Here is a 20,669-nt window from a genome sequence, read left to right as displayed (position 1 = left end):
TTACTGTTTCAACTGGTACTTGATTTTTTAATGGTCTTTCTGAGAAATAAATGATTTCTTTAAGCCTGAGGTGGGTAATGGTGCATGAAATAGGGGTGAACCCTTAGAAACCGTCCTGCATTACCATCCTAACGTCTGCAGTTAAGAGTACTGAACTCGCTAAGTTAGTCTTTTATGAGTTCTGTGGCTATTCAACCCGCGGTCATTGGCTTTTTGAACAAATGTGACTGCAGTGACGTCACTATTTATTCATACACGATTGCATAAGAAGAGGAATGCAGATAGAGTATTTCGAAAGTTATTGGCAAACTACAGAAGTGTGATTCATCATACTGCTTTTTCTACACTCACCGGCCAAAAAAATTATAAACTTTTATTCGATATCTAGTATACTAGAAAACGTTCGATAAATCATTGATAGACACCATGGGCCTTCTTTTCAACCTGTCTACGATGCTCAGAGAACTTCATGTCTGACCGTATCGTAACTCTCAAGTCCCTTTCTTCCACTACTGACTTTAGTTCAACTCCACCAAGTGTATAAGTTATTTAGGGGTTGCTGTTCTGCAGGTTTAAGACCTTGCATTTTGCTGCATTAAAGCATAGCTGCCACTTTTCTGACCATCCCTGAAGTCTATCTAGGTCACTCTGAAGAAGCTCTGCTTGGCGGTGATCATTAACTACTGTACCAATCCTACCAATCTTTACATCATCTGCAAATTGATACATCACGCCCTCTATCCCTTAATCGGTGTCATTTAAGAAAATCAAAAACAACAGTGGTCCCAATACTGATCCTTGAGGAATCCCACATCTTACATTAACCCAATCTCAGGAATAACCATCTATCAAAACCTTCTGCCTCCTGCCCTGAAGCCATCCTAATGCTATCCGTCTAAGGATTTTTCCTGTGATTCCAACCTGTTTCAGCTTATGTGGGACTGAGTCAAATGGTTTGCTGAAATCCATACAAACAATGTCAAAATTATTCCCTAAATCCAGCTCTTCAGTGATCCTGTCAAAATAGCTAGCCAGATTAGTTAAACATGATTTTCCCTTTACAAAACCACGCTGTGTATCCTCAGAATTCCATTTCTATCTAAATGATCCTGAATTTCACCCTTGATCATTTCCTCGATGATTTTCCCTACTACTGAAGTTAGACTGACCGGTCGGTAATTTCCCGCTACACTCTTAAAACCACCCTTATGTATTGGACATACATTGGCCCTTTTCCAATCCAATCACTCCTGAGATTAGTGATGCTCTCATAATTAACCTTAATTGTTCAATCGCACTGCTACCACTATGGCTTTCTTTGCCTGTCACTCTTTTACTTTTCTTGGCACCCCATTCTTCCCTTCTTCAGCACTCCCACCTACTTTAGGCCCACTCTCTGCAATCGCCTTCTCTGTCATCATCTTACCTGTTCTTCTTTATCCTATGTGTCTTACTCCTCTTTTTACGCCGTTTGTGCTCTTGTCCTGGCCAGCTTCATAAATGTCCCCCTTCTGTCCTGGTCCGGTTCATCGTGTCACGGTCAGACGCTGAGAGGTACCTTTCTCAGTGATCGCGCCTCCCAGCAACTTAGTGACCTGTTAAATAACACAAAACAACGTACCAACACATAACTTGCGATATCCAACACAACTCACGCTCATCTGGCTTTGCAGTCTTGATTTCACAGCGCCACTAAATCCAGTTTTGTGGCAAATCACTTCCACCGCATTACAAACACACTATGTCCACTAAATCTCTCCTTTTCACATACCATAAGCATCTTGCCTAGATTCATTCTTCTTGACTGCGTCTGTTCTGAGGTGCATTTTCTGTTTGTGGATGAGACCGACTAACTCAGCCACATTGTAAAAAAGGGCTATAAAATATCCTCACGTCATCTACAGAACTCAAACTCAGGTCTTTTTCCACCCGGTGTGGGGAGAACGGCGATTCTACCAACTTTGCTACCCAACAGGGCTGTGAAATTTGTGAATCTTCCCACCGTTTACCGCATTGAGAAGGGTGTCTCATACTTTTGATAGGTTGTATAGTTCCCAATGGTAACGGAAAAATTCGACAGGTTTTTGAAGCAAAAATAAATTCTCCGAGTTGAAACTATTGAGTCCTATACCTCAATGGTGTATGCTTTGGTCTCAGGCATCAAACTCAGAGTAAGGGGGATGGGAAAGGCTTAAAAAAAATTCAAATACAGCTCGAGCCTTCGAAATGCACCTTTGATAGGAAAGGTGTTTTTCGCAATTCAATCACAACGGTTGTTTCGTGTTGTCAAGGTTACGTAGGTACTCGTCCATACCACTTTGTGCGAGACACACACACACACACACACTCTTGACGGACCACTATAAAATGGGACACGATTTCCCTCGTTACGTCACGCTCCACTGCGTCCGATAGTTCACTGGCGTTTATGCCCAAGTACACGACGGGGTTTTCAGCTTCCGCTGAGGGAAGCTATACGCGCGTCAAGGTTAGGGAGAGTGCGTTATTTGGGGGCCGGAACACCTGTACCCAGATTATTTTGCTCGCTGGAAATCCTGTCCAGTCCGTTTCTTGAAAAATGACTTAATTCGGGAGAGTCTTCTTGGTATTAGTTCGCTATAAAGCCATTTTTCTCGTCTCTCTCTCCCTCTCTCTTTCCAAGCATTAGAATCCTTTCCTTGTCCTTATCCACTCCTTTGTGTTCAGCTTACCGAGTTCCGTGACTCAAAAGAAAGCTATGGAGTTCCATTGAGAGAGAGAGAGAGAGAGAGAGAGAGAGAAAGAGAAAAAAAATCTTCTTGGCTGTAGTTAAGTTTCTGTCCACGACACCCTGAATGAGTTGTCCAAGGACGCCTGGTTGGAGCATCCTGTAGGGCAGGTGTCATTACGGTGTTTCTTACATTTTACGCGTTGGGAGGGGAAGTAGCCGCCGAGAGCGAGGCCTTCAAAAGCTTATTAAAGACGAACGTGAAGTGTTCTCTCTTTCTCTCTCTCTTCACACGATCCTTCGTTCGTAAATTATAACTCTTTCCAAGTTGTTTTTAGCTTGTCTGTTTGTACGCTGTTTATTGCTTCCTTGAAGTCTTCTGTTTGTCTCTACCCGAAGCTTCCCGGTAGATCTGTTCTAACTGTTAATTCTCTCTCTCTCTCTCACTCACTTTATCCTTTTCTCTCTTAGGTTTCTCTTTCCTTCACACTCATTTTTCTTCATTTCACTCGCAGCCTTTTCATCCTATGAAGAGTACCGATTCCACCAGAAACATGTCAAAGGCTTCTCCCAAATGAATGTGATGCTATCGAAGTATGAGGGACGTTAGAAAACTTTGTGGCCCAGTAAGAACGGGTTTTTTTAGGAGTCTGATAACATGTTACTTTAATACAGTTCCCTTTGGAGTCAATGCACTTCTGCCACCGATGCTGCGATGCATTGATTCCAGTTGCGAAGAAAAATTTCTCTTGAGTCTCCAGGAATTCATCCACTCCTCTTGGAACTCAACCACTGCAGTACTGATGTCACTAATGGATGCTGTCCAGGTTTTTTTTTTTTTTTTTTCAAATTAGGAAATGAAAGTCAGATGGTGCTAAATCTGATGAACATGGGATGGTCCAAGATTTCAAATGCCCATTCATGCAGGGCAGCCAAAACAATGACAGACTTGTGGGCAGGCTCGATGTCTTGGTGAAACAAAACTCCTTTGCTGAATTTTCATCGACATTTGTCTTTGATGTTTTCACGCAAACGCCTCACAAGGTCTGCGTAATATGCCCTAGGTCTGTCTGGCTTTTCTGAATGTAATCCACTAACAAGACTCCATCAGCATTCCTAAAATCCGATGCCATCACCTTGCCAGCAGGAGTCGACTTGGCTTTCTTTGAAGGGGAGACAAGTTGTGTTTCCATTGTTTGGGATTGATCCTTTGTTTCTGGTTGAAAATGATGAATCCATGTTTCATCCAATGTCACAAACATTGTAAGGAAATTTGCTGGATCTACTTGAAAACCATGCAAATGTTCACATGACTTGGCAATTCTTCCGTGTATAAGATCTGCTGTCAACAGCTTCGGAACCCATCATCCTGACATTTTTTTCATAGCGAGAGCTTTTATTAGGTGGCACCAGCATTCAAATGAGATGCTCAAGATGCTGGCAATGTACCTAACTGTCACTTGTCAATCAATCACTCAACGTTTGAAAGTTGCAGGTCTTCCACAGCATGGTTCATCTTACAGGCTCTCCCTCCCTCGTTTAAATTCTGCTGCCCACTTCTTAACCATGGAACAGGAAGAGCATCCTCCTCCTCCAATGTCAAAACCATAATCCCATGAATTGCCTTTGGCGTTAGTCCTGTTTTACCAAATATTAGATGACTGTACGGTGACTGATTTTGTCCATCTTTCTCCATTCACGCCTTGACAGAATGAAACAGGACTTTAAAATTATAAATTACACAAAACGCTTGCCAATATCTTCATCCTTGAAAACGAGATCAAGTCTGATTGTAGTTAAACGTGCAAAATCCGAACTGAAGATGGATCTAAACTCTTAAAGGACAAATTTGGTAGTGTTCCAGTTTTTGTTTATTGTCTCCCAAGTTGAATTTGACTGATGGTCTTTTTAAGATGACGAATAAATCATGATTCTTGGATAAACAGTTCTTTTAATCATGCCATGCACTAATTGGTAGATATATTGGAAACTTTCCACGGAAAATTCGGTTAAAGTCATTAAACGCTCCAGAGATTCAACTGAATCTATACATGGAGTAAAATGATTTTACAATACATTCTTTGAAACTAATTCGGCACGTTCTCCCTTAAAATTCAGGGCCCTTTGACTGGAAAGAAAAAACAATGCAAATTCGTAAAAGATAATGTGGTCTTCGAATTATCAGGAAAGTTATTAGTTGATAACCGTAAGTTACCAGCTGCATTTTAAGTGCTGTTGACCTTCAGATGGATTTATTTCACTGATTTGAATAAGTAAGACTGAAAAGGGTCATCACGTAATTGAGTCTAAAATCTTCTATGCATCTGGCGTGCGAAAATAAATATAGAATATGTCTGCCATTTTAATACATCCGGGATATACTCATTAATATTCTTTGGCTATTGTAATAATCCAACTAACAAATATTCTGCCCACAATTCAGGTGACGGCCATCGAAAGAGGGAAGCAACTTGCCCTCGCTGAGATTTCAAATATTGCAGAGTGCAGAACGTATTATTACAGCATTGATAATATGAAAGCAAACTATTAACAGATACAGTATATACTGAGTAGTCACTTTAGTAGGTACACCTAACTAATAGAGAATAGGTCTCCCTCCCTTTAATGCTCAAAACAGCCTGAATTCTTTATGGATGGACTCAATGAGGTGTCGAAAAGATGCTAGATGGTCCTCGCTGACTCAACTGTTTCTCGCAGATATGGCAAATTTGATTTCTGCTGATCTCTAATCCAAAGAGCTCCTTCCGCATCATTCAAGGAGGCCACCAGAGCAGGCTGAATTCATTCTCGTTTTCCTGGAACCAGTCAGTACATTCTAGCAGTGTGACATGGCGTATTTTCCTATTGGAAGAATCCATTCACAGACGGAAACACTGCACTTATGAAGGGATGCATCTGGTTAGAAACAATTTCCAAATACCTTGTGGCATCCAAATGTAGCTCCACTGGTATCGAAGGGACAAATGTGTACCACGAAGCACTACCCACTAATGCCCACCGCCACTATCAGCATGCACTGTTGGCACTTGGTAGGATGGATCCATGGACACGTGCTGTTTTCGCAATTTTCTGACCTCTCCTCAGCGTGAAACAAGAATCAGGATTCGTCAGACTAGATAACGTACATCCAATCCACTGTCCGGTGCTGGTGTTCCTGAGCCCACTTAACGGTACCCTCTTGTTTTGTGCTGAGAAGTGGAACTTGAATCAGTCGTCGGCTGTAATATCCCATCCATGACAAGGTACAATGAGTTGTGCTTTCTGAACTACCTCTTTGATTACCACATGGACTGCAGGGTTTCTATTACCTTGTTGATCTCCGTTGACCTCTCACATCAACGATCTGTTCATGATCCACAGTTAGCTGGATGTAATTGGACAACTTTCATGGATTTAAATTATAGTAGTTTTATTGACTTATACTTTGGAGGTACAAATCCTTCTAGTACTGTTAGTTACTAAAAAAATTTAAGGTTACGTTTCGGTTACACTATGGAGCCCTTCTTCTGGCCAATAGGAGCGAAGAGATTCTCAGCTAATATATACCACAATCATGGTTCGAAGTGGACCGGAGCATATCGAAACGCCATACCATAGCTTCAAAATTTTCCATTCCGTCCTCTGACCACAAGACATCTCTGGTTATTTCTTCACAGTGTGTTGCCTCGGTATTGCACTGCTTCAAACAGCAATTTTCTGTTCCGATAAAAAGTGGGTTTTTTTAATTTAAGTAGTGCAATGCTAGGGCGACTCGTGAAGTTGGTATCACAAATATGAGCGAACTATTTCGTTTCTAGAAACACTTTTTCCCTAATAAAAGTATTGTTTTGTATTTGAATAAGTTAAGCCTAGGAGACGGACACTATAACTCTGTTTACGCTTTACCAAGGATGAATCTTTTTAATCGAGTTCTCTTCCTTCTTTCCCAAAACATTTCAAAAACATACTAATGTCATTTTAAATTCATAATTCCTTTCCCTCTCCAATTTCTGGCAACGTCTATACATTCAACGGATATCTTTTGATCCGATTACAAAACAATATATTAAAAAAAAATCTTTTTTTTCTAGTACAACAACAAAATTGGCCTTTGGTTTCTTGCCAAGTTGAATTCCTTTCATTTTGCTTTATAAACAGGTTTCCGTTATGGTGTGACTTACTTTCAGTAGATATGGCCCCATGACAAAATACTTGAAAGTAACGGCCTTCGACTAGTCCCAGTTGTGTGAAAAATATCTGGTGGACAATAGATCTAACATTGCCATCTGATTGACCTTTACATGCTGGTTTACTCTTTACAATGAGGGCTTTGTGGTTTTTCAGTGTCCCTCTGTATAAGAAAGTGATTATGAAAGACGCGAAAGTAATTATTAAAATTTCTGGGGGGTGGATAAAAGGAGGAAATCGTCACACTTAAAAGAAAAGTTGAAAGATTATATCACTGACAGCTGGAATTTTCTAAGTTATCGAAGAATTCATCTTCTGCGTACCTTTATTCTAAGAAATGAAAGTTTACTCCTTTCATTTATTCTTACTGGATGATCCCACTCTCCGATGTGGTAAATATTTTTGTGTTTATATTTCAGTTCAATAATTTCGAGTTAAATGGTTGTAACTGAATGAGTAAGTCAAAATACTAGAGTATTTTCTGTATTATTTTTATAAGAAATTAAACTTAAGTTAATTATCAATATCAATGAGTACTGTTTACTCAATGTGTGGTTAGTACCGTTGGTAGAATCGCCGTCCACCCCACACTGGGTTGAAAAGACTTGAGTTTGAGTCCCATCTATGACGTGAGGAATTTTTATGGGCCTTTTTCATAACGTGGCTGAATTATTCGGTCTCAGGCGAGGGCAGCATGGTTTTTTCCTCCCGGAAACGGGGGTTTTTCAATCCATGAAACTTGAAACATCTTTCTTGGTTTTTAAAGTTTAAAGAGGGCTGTTTGTCTGTTGAATCGCCCTAGACCAATGCGTCAATCGCTCGTGGTCGTGATTTGATCTGGAATGATTGACGTTTAATTGTCCTCGCAGTTGTGAAATTGTTATTTCTTATGGGCATGTCATTTAATTTTTTAATTCATGATTTCTTCCATTATCACTGGTAACGAATCGCGGGTGTATGGCTAAGGCCCAAAAACAAAGGCCCAGTCCTTTCTCAGTGGAAGACTCCGTTTTCAACAAGGTCTCAAAAAAAGATACTATCTCGTCCAAATTGTGAAAGGGTCCACCTCAATTCGTTTGCTACACAATGCGCTGTATGTACAACAGTTCAGTGCATAACAGTACGCTGCATGGGACAATTTGGTGAAAAACAATTGGTGGCTACGACCATTTGGTGTATGCGCGGCAATTCGGTGATCAACCAGGTAAAAAGTTCAGGAAACAAGAGAAATTTTGGCGATTTAGAAAGGAGGAATGCACAAATTTAGAAAAAAAAAGAAAAGAAAAGAAAAGAAAAGAAAAAAATATATTTGTATAAAAGGATTCAAGCCGATCCTTCTCATAGGCAGGTTGGAAAGTAAGTTAGTGCCTATTTCAGCATGACTTTGTTCGTATTGTAGCACCTCTAAGCCAGATAAGATTATTTATTATTTTTTAACGTATATTTTCAGTTGAATCCTATGCTTTTTACAGGAGCATTTAAGTGAATCCAGGTGAAAGGAATAGAGATGAAGATTAATACTTTGAAAGTTGTCCAGGGCGCTTTTCCATATAGGGGTCTTGGACTCCAATTCTGACCTTTGTACAATCTCCAAGCTTACCCGTCTACCCTTAACCCATCCATGGTACTAGCCAACCACTAACCTCTTTCAATAAAAAGTATAAGGCGGGTTGCAAACCCATCAGCAGAAGATGCATTTTACCCAATTAATGATCTTTACTTTTGGTCTCTGAAACAATTACCCCTTCCTCTCCAAGTGTGTTTCCTAAAAAATGAAACTTACAGAAATGAAAGTAAATTTGAATAAGGTTTATCTCAATCTTTAGATTGTCCGTGATGCACGCCCCATCAAAAATATAAAACATTAAGAAAGAGTATCGTGACTACTAAATTTGCCATTTACAGCGCGGCATGTTAAAAGTTGCATTTTCTGTCTTGCTTTGCCATACACCAAATTCTCTCAAAGTATTCATCAATTGTCGTAGCTACCAAATTGCCTCGTACACAGATCTTTTATGGCCGGATTGTCTTGCAACGAATTCCATTAGCAATTTCAAAGGACGCATTCCAAAATTTCAGATAGTTTGGAATCAGGGTAAAGAATGCCAAAGATTAATTCGAAGACGATCCATCTGAGTAGCCGGTATGCTGCATCATTTCCTAAATATTATCCCCCAGACTTCTTAATCGCACCATGTATTATATATGGTTGATGTCCTATCTAGCAACATCTAAAGTTTTTGGTGTTCCACAGCTTGATGATATCTCGAGTCTGGATTTCCCTAAATCTAGAGAAATAACATAAGCTTTAAAATTTCCAATCTTTCGCTTCAAAAACAGATCAAAATCGACATAGGACAGTCCGCAACGTGACAAAAAATCCAAGTTGGTAAAAGAAAAATGTCATTGGAATTTCTGGCATCTTTTCTTTATATAGTTTTAGCTCTTCCGGTTTTATCGTGTAAATTTGAGTTGATATCCTGTCCATTAAGTCATTATACACGGAATTTATCTAGAGTGGCATTCTGTTTATTCTGTGCTTCTTTGTCTGTCTTTCTGGCTTCATATCCTAAGAACTTTACACTTTATTTTCCACAAAGAGATACGCAGTGTGTGAATATGAGACTCCCAGATAAAACTTAAGTGCACATACATGATTTCCTTCTTTCTTCAGCTACTAGCTTATCACCTCTTCAGCCTAGAAACTGCTTCGTATTCCGTTATCTAGAACTTAGTATACAAATATACAAAGACTTAGAGTGAATGCTACAATAAAGATTTTATCATGAGCTGGTTCTGTGACGTCACAGAGGCAGGTGGTCCTGTTTAAAGCCACGGGCCATGTGGAGTAGTTTGGATGTAAAACAATCACCTAATTCATAGGTTTTTCCCTTCTACTTTTAAACTATGAATCTCTACTACAAACCATGGAAAAATTTGCCATGTTTCGGTGGGGGGAGTATATTTAGCACGTAGTACGCAGTTTTTCTCTCTATGAAATATTAATATCACTCCTCAACTGTCACCTCTATTATTTCTCTGTTCTCAAGGCCTAGCTCCACTGGACAAGCGACGCTATGCATTCTTATCTGGGACTACTTCATAAGCTAAAATAATTCGTGTTTTTTCTTGTTTCTTATCTATCCAATGTTTAACAAAACGAAAATCATAACTCTTTACTGACAGTGGTTTGTCGGGTATGATGGCATACTTCGGATAGTAATGATAACGTAATTGCTGGCAATCCCCTTTGTGTTGCGGTCGACGGAAACAAGGGGTTAAGCGGAGAGTGAGGCGCACAAAGAGATCAAAAAGAAATTTCCCTTTATTTTTTTGCAGTTGACTCCCACGTTACATGGAGAAGAGGATGGAGTCTGTCAGCAATAATCAGAACTCCACTTTATTGCCGGTTGTCCTTTGAAACACCAGCTATAAATTATCGGGATAAATAGCATCTAGCACTTGAAACTTGTATTCGATATAAACAGCAAATAAAAAAAAGTAACTTTTAGTTGCTGTTTTCGACCAGGCAATATTGATAACGGTTTTTTGATTTATTGGAGTGAAGGAATCTTGTTTTCCTTCTTTGTTTTCCAAGGATTAAGACTTGGGAAGCATTACGACTGTTAGAGCAATGGGATGGATGGAAAGAATATTGGGATGAAAAACAGCATAGGGGTAAGACGTGGATGTCGCAGACTCTATTGTAATCTTCTCATGAAAGTGAATGGGAATTGTGCAGAAATAGGCTGCGTGGCCACTTTACTGAGTACACTGACCCTTATAAATATTTTGGAAAAACAAAAACATACGTAGTGTAATCAATTAAATACGAACAATTTTAGCTAATTCTCAGACATGGCCTGCAGGAGAGAGGGTGAGGGAGTCGACCATGGAAGCCCTATACGACTATACAAAGGCCAGCAGACGAAAACCATACGCTGAAGTGCGGACGATACCTTAAAACCTGAAACAACTCAGAGAGAGAGAGAGAGAGAGAGAGAGAGAGAGAGAGAGAGATTGTTTCACCCAAAACCAAATGGAGGAGCCGACTGAAAAGCAAGACAAGTAAAGAATAAAATTTCAATATATTACTTTATATTTTTCTCTCCTTAGCATTTTCCTTTTCAGTTCAGGCTGTTTAATTACAACAAGATTGCAGGCAGAAGAAGCACCTTACAAGCATAATTCCTTTGCAATTTGCATCAAAATTTCATGATAGTTGAAATTATTACAAGTGAATCCAGCCCATTCCAGTGGCCTCCCTGATCATCAGACCTCAATCCAATTAAGCATCTGTGGGATGAGATGGAACAAGCTCTTCCGAGTAGAGACCTGCAATCATTCAATTTGCCACAACTGTGGAGCAGCATAACCTTGTTGACTCCATGCTACGAAGAATCCAAAGTGTCTCTGAGGAATAAAGGGGATCTAACTCGTTATTAGGTGGTATATCTAATAAGGTGACCACTCAGTGTAGAAATGCCGATTACGCAGTATATTATGCACTTAGACATATAATACACCAATGCCTCGTGGCTTTAATTGCCTTGGAGCAAATTTTAAACAATCTCGGCGCTCTCAGTAATATTTAGACATTAATGATCGTGAATAAAAAAAATAATTGAGAAAGTAACTGTTGGCCAGGCATGGAGCGGAGATGGGGGAAACCCCTGGTGCCGTTTGACACTAAACACACACAAAACACACTGGCCAGGCATGGCGCCTTCCACAAAACACTATGTTGGACAGGTATTAGTCTAAGTGACGAACAGCATTGATTACTGGCATTAAGCAAAAAACCTGAATGACGTAACAACATATTTACTTAAATAAATATTGCTACAGACATGTCTAGAATTTGATTAGTACACTCTGGAAAGTTACTTTTGGTTTTCGTCCAAGTTTAAGAAAACCTTTAGGGTAATTAAAATTTTCAGTACTTAAACTGGCTTTCCGTTTTCTTAAAATAGCGAAATAGGTCTTATTACTGGCATGGGATTTAAAATAAGGTCCAGGGTGTTTTTAGATAAAATTCTAGGTCTTCCAATTTAATTGAAATTGGAAGACCTATGAATGATCATAATTGAACAATTATATTGAGAAAATATCCCAAAAACAAATCTTTTCAAAAGAGAGCATGTATCAATACCTGGGCCTTATAAGATCTTCTTGGTTTATACTCTAGCTGCACTGTCACATAATTATTTTTAATAATATATTTAAAACCAGTAGTTTCCGGTTTGTTTATGTCAAAAATATGTTTATAGTAAAGAGATGAAACATTACTGTAGACTTTTGTATGTTATTATGCTGCATAATAACACACAAAACATTTACAATGCTTATCTGTTACTACGAATATTAACAGAAAACGTACTAGCTTAAAACACTTCCCACATTCATATAAACCAAAGAATACACTGCTACATTTAAAAAAGTGGAAGCCCACAACATACTCTCTAAACTACATACTAAGAAGAAGAAACCAATCAAAAGAAGAAGACGATCAAAACGCTCCTGACACTTATCGATCAATATACGTACTTCTTACAGGATCAATGGTGACCTCCATTAAAAAATCATAACGAGAAACCAACAAAGGTCAGTTCGTAAAATTTGGACGCTCTCCCATCAACATGATTTATCCGAATCCACTACCTTCGAAGACGCTGATAAACTCGAGGGAGGTGAAGCACGTGTCAGACCACAAGTTTGGACCAAGTGATATTGGCACGTCTGGAATCGATTATAAGAGACTGCAACGGTTGGAAGAAACCAATCTTGCAAAAAATTAATCAATATTTGTTGGCTTGCTCATCATATTAAATGGCTGAATGTTACACAACTGCCACTTTTCTGTTGTCTTTGAAGACCCAAATTACCTTCGCCAAGATGACTTTATTCATGTTGACAATAGTTTGAATTCTATTGACCGTATGTCATCACACCAGCTTATCACAAGAACATCGAAGTTGATTTTCTGAATCCAAATAATGTGATTCTTGATGAATCCTTGACGAGAAAGTAACATCTCAATAATCCTTGCATTGTGCAGGAGCGGCGCATCAATTAGATGATCTGAGCTGTTACTCTAAAACTTTTATAGTAACATCAGCAGCTGTTACTATAAAACTTTTCACAATTGGAAATGGATCATTCGCAGGTTAAAGTATAAATATGATATACTGAATTCAGTATATCATACCACAGTATATTATACAAGTAATTCCAGTAATTATACCATATATACAGTATCAGTAATTATACCAGTATAAGTATCAGTAATTCCAGTAATTATACCAGTATATACAGTATCAGTAATTCCAGTAATTATACCAGTATATACAGTATCAGTAATTCAGTATATCATACCTTTATACCAAACAGCAATTGTAAAAAGATTGTTTTCATGGACGATAATGCCCTGATGATAAAATGGATCCAGCAAATCTTAACCTCCTGACACCGGCCGGATTGAGGTATTCTTGGGCAGACTTATTGTTGCAGCTTACACACTTCCTCTAAAGTTTAAACAGTTGAAAGAATCCTTCAATGGAACACCCCAGGATCCTGAACATCCCGATGGTTTGATGAGGTGCGAATTTTTTCTAATAGTGGTAGTAGGTAATTTTCATTATTAATTCATTGTTTTGCTGCCAGTTGATTCTGCAGTAAATTGTAAACGAGCCTGTTGTAATGTGTGATAAATATATTTTGATACAGAACTGGGTCAAAACATTCCCCAATTATTTTCAATAATGAACTATATAAAGAAGAAATCGTAACATTAATTACAATGTAAAAAGTGAAAACTTAAAAGACGGATGCGTTCTCTGCAGCCCTCGTGGGTAGCACAGTTGATAAGATCGCTATCCTCCCGAACACTGGGTGGGAAAGACCTGAGTTCGATGATGCGAGGAATTTTTATGGATTTTTTTCACAACGTGGTTGAGTTAATCGTTGTCAGGCGAGATAACAAGGTTTTTCTCCCAGAAATTCGGGTTTTTTGTTCAGCAAGCAAAAATCAACCACAGAACACACGCAATTTATAGACAGTATATACGGAACAATATGGCTTTAGTCGCTGATGTTCCTAAAACCCAACTACAACAAAAATATTTTCTACAAGTATTCTATATTGTGTTTTGGGGGAAGAAAACTGAAACATTGTGTTTGTGAACAGGTCAAAAAGTTCCAATTGAAACTGTTGTTGTAGAAGACTGTCAATGCCCTCGTCCCAAATAATGAACTTTAGGTGTCGGTAAGTTTTCCTGTTTTGATCGCTATAAAAATAATAATAAATAAATAATGATTTACATTTGTTAAAAAATTTGAACACTAAAATAACTTCACTGATTATGTGTGCGCGCTCTTGAGAGAGTAAGAGACTTCCCTTAATATTCCCCAAATATAATAAATTTATTTGCAGGTCTCTTGCGTATCTGTACCAGTTCTCGCTAACGTGCACCTTTAACACTGACATCATTCATTATCTATCGCAGGAAAAGTCCTGCTCTAATTCTGTTATTAGATTGACAATACTAGGCTATTTCCTGCTCTCCTGATCACGTAACTTCAACAAGAAACGTAAAAGATGTATTAGGTCAGCTTACCATCTGACAGATACGTGTTCATTTACATAACATCATTCTGAACTCCATGCAAAAATGGATCAAGTTCAAAAATTTCCTGCATTTATTTTCAGCAACTTTTAAGATTTCATATATAAATTATGTCTTATTTTTTATTTTATTTGTTCATTTATTTATGTCAAATACGCCAACTTCCTTAAATTAAATTAAAAAAGACGTTTACAATTAAATTATCCAAGAAAATAAATTACTTTGAATTTATCCAAAAAAATAAATTGCTTAAATTGGGCGAAAATTTCTAAAACTTTGTGTACTTCCTCCAATGAACACATGTTGCATAGGCGGAGCTATAAAACTTGCGCTTTAACTCATTGCGCAAGTGCGTGACGTAACATGCAGGTAGTTGGCTCTCTGAACGCGACTAGCAGACGATGAGTTCACCACTTCGGTGCCAGTGATTTTAAAGCTTGAAGTCCATCGAAATTTTCACTTCGGATTGGAACCAAATTAACAGATTCATGTTTGGGAAAATAATCTTTATTGATTTAGGTTAATAATCGAGAAATAAGATAAGAAGCTCGCTAAAGAGATTGTTCAAAAATAGTGAAGTGATAAATTTTGGAAACTTATGAGTTGTGAAAGCATCTGAAGTTCGTTGTCCAAAGTAGAAATGATTTGCGTGATGAAAGTCTTAAGTTTTGTATTTACAATTGTAGTTGTATTAATACTGGAAAATGAAGGTAAGCGGTTAATTATTAATTAATTTTTAATTTTATTTGTGTGCTGATAGTTTTATTTATTATTTATATCCTCCGTTAGTGAGTATTATGAAGGAAAAATTCATACAGCATTTTTATTGATAATTATTTTAATGTTAATTTAGTTAATTAATTTTGATTCGATGCCATATTAATTAATAATAATTAAATATTTATACATATGTATATCTTCTTTGATCACTTTTACGAAGTAATTATGCATTTTAGTGACTTTAACGTATATAGTATTGGTAATAATAATAATGCCATCAAGATCTAGAAACAATTTGTAGTTTATTTATTTATTTATTATATTATTATTTTATTTTTTTCCAAAAGCAGCTACGGTTAAATTTTGGCAATCGAGCGACCAAAGAATTAATTGATATGTTACGGGCAGGGTTCGGAATCCAGGGCATTGTATAGAATGCCTAGAAAAGTATAAAATAAACATTTGTAAATGCCCTATGATGATTGTATGTAATTGAATCAAAGTTCCCCGATATAAAGTCATATAGGGGAAATATTATCCCCCCCCCTTATCTTGCTGTAAGTAAATCGGAAGGGATATGAAGTGACAACTGAATTGAATCAATTTTCGATTTTTATAGAGGAGAATATGAGGGAAATACTATCCCCTATCGCTGTTAAAGTAAATATAGGTTAGAGGGGGGTCACAATATGGATAGAATATGAGAATTATACCATATGTAGTAGTAACGAGGGATCGAACCACCGTTACTCAAAGTAGGTGTACTTTTATACCCTCGCGACTGACCACTTGGCTACCGAGGCCTTATGGGGAGCGAGGTATCAGCATCCCCCCCCCTGGTATGCCCACGTATAAAATAAATTTTCTGTTTTTATACTCGGGGACGACCAAAGGAATTCACATCAAAGGAAATACGGTCAAAGGAATTCACAAAATCGAAAGAATACAAGAAACCGTATTTAGCAGTCACGAGCTTGAACCCCTGTCACTCAAAGCCCATGTACTTATGTACCCCCCCTCGCGCCTGACCCTACGGATCCCTAAAAGTCGTGAACTGTGATTCACTTAGATAATAGTATCAGTTATGTACGTGAATCAGTTCTTTTATACATACAAGGTTCCCGATATTTTCATATAAGTGAATTTTATACAAGATGTGGGGAGGGGGAAAAGTGTTTGGAGTCTAACGGCACCAGGGGTTCCCCATTCTCCGTATTGTGTACTCTGAGAGGTAATATTTTCTCCGTATTCCCTTGGGAACTATCGGGAACTGTGATTCACTTAATAGTACCAGTTATGTACGTGAATCAGTTCCTTACTTTTATACAAGGTTCCCGATTCTTTTTAATATATAAGTTCCCGACTTTTATACAAGATTTGGGGAGGAGTAATATTTCCTCCTTATGCCCTTGGGAACTATCGGGAACTATATAAAAAAACTTTATTTCATTCTTCCGGGTATTTTATACAATGCCTGGATTCTACAAGTTGTCTGTAATAGATACGTCATATAATAAATTTATTTGCAGTTATATCACAATATATTAAGCAAATACTTAAAATTAAAAATTAACTTAAGTATTAATTATTTAATGATTATTGATTATTATTAAATAATTTTTATTTATCGAGTAATTAATAACCATTAGCTAATTATCGAGCAACCTCGCCAGTCAGTTACTTCGCAGCATATAAAACAGTATTTATTAGCTTGGCGGCCATATCAAATAACTTTAGGACTGGATTTGGCCGGAAGTTTAAGAAAAAGCCATTTTTCACTGACGTCAATTACCTTCATTAGCGTAGTGCTGGTCCTTAGTATTATACATAAGTAATAAGAAATGATATGCAAGATCTTGGAATGTGGCAGCCACAACAGCCCATTAGTTTTTCTAATAACGGCAATTCCATGTCGGTGTATTATTATAATTATAATTATGGCCTGCCACAAATTCTTTAAAATACGTTTCATGGCGATTTTGCATTCTGAAAGCGAAAAAATTCGTTATTATGCGCTAATCGGAAAACTTGAAAAGGGTAATAAGCAAAATTATGCATTTTATTTTTTTAGAAGGTTTGCGCGAATGTTTGTATGCTTGTAGATGCGGCGAAGAGATTAGTAAGAAGGGAGAGTATTTCCCGAGAAAGTCCTGCGTATAATTTTACGTAGTTGATGGTCGGTGACCCTCATTTGATTTTGTAAACAGTTCTAAAGCTTGGGATGGTTTCGCTGGCAGCTTCTGTAATTTGAGACCGTAAGCGAGAAACTTTTTAAGAGGACGCGTCTCCAGTCGACTTAGAGAATTAGTGGGCATTGTTCCTAACAGTGATACACATAGGGGCTTTGTGGTGCTCCCCCCCCCCTCTCATATAATATAAATATGAAAAAATCACTCTTAATATCGTTTTTTATTTCCTCTGTACGATTGGTCGATTCGTATTACAAGTTAAGCTTAAATAAATCTTTTCCTAAAACGTGATTTCTTTTTAAGTTTTGGAAACCCCCTAGTTAAAATGATCAGAATTAGTTTTTCTAATATAATTTTTAGCCCTTTCAAAAATCGAAAACTGGCTTCTGAGACCAGTGTGTGTCTCTTAATTACGTTAATGTTTAAGCCTTCGCGGTGGCACAGTGGTTAGGGTGCTTTTCTCCCACCCTGCGAAAAGACTAGGGTTCGATCTGCTAGTGTAGTTGAGAAATACCCGTCGGAATGGAAGGAACCTTTCTGTAGTCATATGATGACATCCAGCACTACTATAGCACACTCCCAATGTACTCAACCTCTTAGACGTGCTGTTACACTGTTGGTGTAACCGTCCATCAGTGATCCTTTTCTTCTTTTCCAGTGCTTCAGGTCAGATAAAAAGGAAAAGGGGAAGGATTCTATATCTGGTCCATAACCCCACTAAATGCCCAATGGTGCTGGGTCCGGTGACTGAACTGGACTGCGTACCCTAACCACCGACCTGGAAAGTGGAAATCAAAAAATCCTCTAACGTCCTTCGTACCTCCTCATATTCTATGGAAGAAGAGTGGGTACGCCATCTTGTTGGAAGCGCATATTGTTACGGGGTAATCCTGAGCTGTTTTGGGGTCAGATAATTCTCTAGCGTGTTTCGATGCAGGGGAACGGTAATGTTCTTTCTACGAAGACGAGCATTAGCACAAAACCCATTAACTTTGTGACTGTTTGGGATTATTTCATATTCGCTTCTTCCATGCACGTCTAGTAAACATGTCTCCATAACGAATGTCGAACGTCTGGTGTTGTCGTCAGATCTCGTTGTAACGACTTCTACCATGTGCACCTTATATGGTGCGATGGCACAAGTCATTACAACAAGATGTGGGGGAGGGGGAAAAGTGGACTGTGGATGAAACTCCTCAGTTCCTCAACTGTTTCCTCACTGACCGTAATTCTGTCGATCTTCTTACCATGGTGCAAAGAACATTCGATAGCCTCAGAAATCTTATCCAATCATAGACCAAATATCTCCTCGGTGGAATTTTGCCCAACTCTGTTAGAAATTTTCGCGTGACCCTAGACTTCTTTTTTCGATCTTAAAAATACTTGTGCTCTTTCTGCACCAGTGTATGTCGCCATTTTTGTTTATGCTACAGCAGCTTCGCAGGTGGTTACTTTTTTTTTTTTTGCTATTGTTTGCCACAATAGCAATAACAAAAAAAAAAAAAAAAAATAGTCCAAACTGCCCCATTTTAAACCTTGCTGATATACTCAGCATTCGCCTCTCCATGTTCTTCGAACGCGCCCTTTTCGTATTCAGTTTCACGGAAGCTGCCATAATTCTCAGTTCTGGTGATGTCACGGTTAGGCTTTCCTCCACCTTCTCCAGAGGATTTACCTGTCCGTTATCACGTCCATCTGAACCTACGCCCACCCTTTTCCGGTTATCCTTTCTTTTCTTATAACTGCCTTAAGTACTAACGTTTGAGAAATTTATTCCACCCATGCCGCATTCACACTTTGAACCCCGTGTTTGCTGGAGTCAGCTCTTCCGTATTTTTTAATCTTTCACGCGTTCACGAAAATTGAAAAATTCGTTGATTTACACGAGGTGACATTTTGTGGGATTGCCTTCACAAGAAAGCCATCTTTTGTGTTTAAGTCGAGGCACACCCATCGCAGTTGCGGCCGAAACAGAATTCCCGTTTTTCAAGTGTGGTGATGTAAAAGATTAGCAAGTGTTATCTTCGGTGTTTTGTAAGAGTACAATGGCTGATTTGCAACGAATCATTCAGGCTTTTTTTTTTTTTTTTTTGTAATAAAATGTATCTCCGTATGAACTTTCCTGAAGATATGTATATATTGGAAAAACTGATAGCATGTAACTATTCTGTTCCAACTGAGTGGATCTTGTTGAAATTTGGTACGGAAGTTCGTCATGAAATTCATAGACTGCGTTCAATTTGGACAACGTCTTTGCGAAAGGTATTTGGATACGTAGTTCAATCTTAATGATGTCCATTTCCCTATAATCTGCCAAGCTCCACTTAGCTTTCTGACAGAATCCCGATTATCGGGATTCTGTCAGAAAATGATTTGTGGTTGCCTCAGCCACAAATCATTTCAGTTGCCCTAATTATGCGCTTTATGATTCCTTTCGCTTCAAACGCGGTACTTGTGCATATGTCCGCTCTGATATTCCTTTTCAGAGATTTCCAATTTGGAATCTCCTGTTTTCGATCTTCTCTAGCTTAAAATCTCTCTCTCTCTCTCTCTCTCTCTCTCTCTCTCTCTCTCTCTCTCTCTCTCTCTCTCTCTCTCTCTCTGTCCCATTCTGTAAAATTCACCTGTTGCCGCTATCGTTCTCCCAACTCCACTAATCATTTGGAACTCCTCGAATTTCTTTGATAATGGGTTAATTTTGATAATTTTTCTTGATAATTTTAATGTTCACAACTCTGGACCCAGCTAACAGAAATGTCAAGGCTTTTGCAGTTGTAAATGACTTCGCACAACTCGTTGATTTATCTACCAGAATACCAGACAGTCCTAACTACACATCCAATACTATTTATCTTTTTCCAACAACAACCCTTCAAAGTACCCGGTAAATGTTAATGGTCTTCCAGGCACCTCCGATCACAACTTGGTGATATGTTCTTCTGTAATGGAAACTTGCTCTCTCTAATGCATATTCTCTGCCTCCTGTTGTTTGGAATTACAGGAATGCGAAATGGGATAATCTGTCTGATTTCTATTGATTTTTTCCTTCGTTTAATTTTCCTTTTATGTGATCCCAGTGTTTTGCTCAGATCTTGTAAGTGAAATTATTCTTGTAGGAATGAAATCCTTTATTCCGTTGTCCACTCTGTCCTAATCCGGTCCTTTATCTGAATCATGGTTTTCCAATAAATGTGTTAAGGCTGTTCAAGATAAGAATGTGACATATCGCAATTTGCTTTT

General features: G+C 38.2%; 1 protein-coding gene across 1 annotated transcript in view; it reads left to right on the top strand.

The window, feature by feature from the left end:
* Nucleotides 1–15,120: 15,120 nt before the first annotated feature.
* Nucleotides 15,121–20,669, top strand: part of LOC150088922 (uncharacterized) — a 75,421-nt gene continuing 69,872 nt past the window's right edge. The window contains exon 1 of the mRNA XM_090370956.1: nucleotides 15,121–15,230. Within this exon, the coding sequence (XP_090227082.1) occupies nucleotides 15,161–15,230 (70 nt within the window). The 5' untranslated portion in view covers nucleotides 15,121–15,160. The remainder of the gene's footprint in view (nucleotides 15,231–20,669) is intronic.

Source organism: Mastigoproctus giganteus, chromosome 3, assembly GCF_048544385.1.
Source record: "Mastigoproctus giganteus isolate SK-2022 chromosome 3, ASM4854438v1, whole genome shotgun sequence".
In the NCBI taxonomy this organism is placed as follows: domain Eukaryota; kingdom Metazoa; phylum Arthropoda; class Arachnida; order Uropygi; family Thelyphonidae; genus Mastigoproctus; species Mastigoproctus giganteus.
The sequence above is the reverse complement of the archived record's forward strand: the minus strand, read 5'-3'. Positions and strand labels throughout refer to the sequence as shown.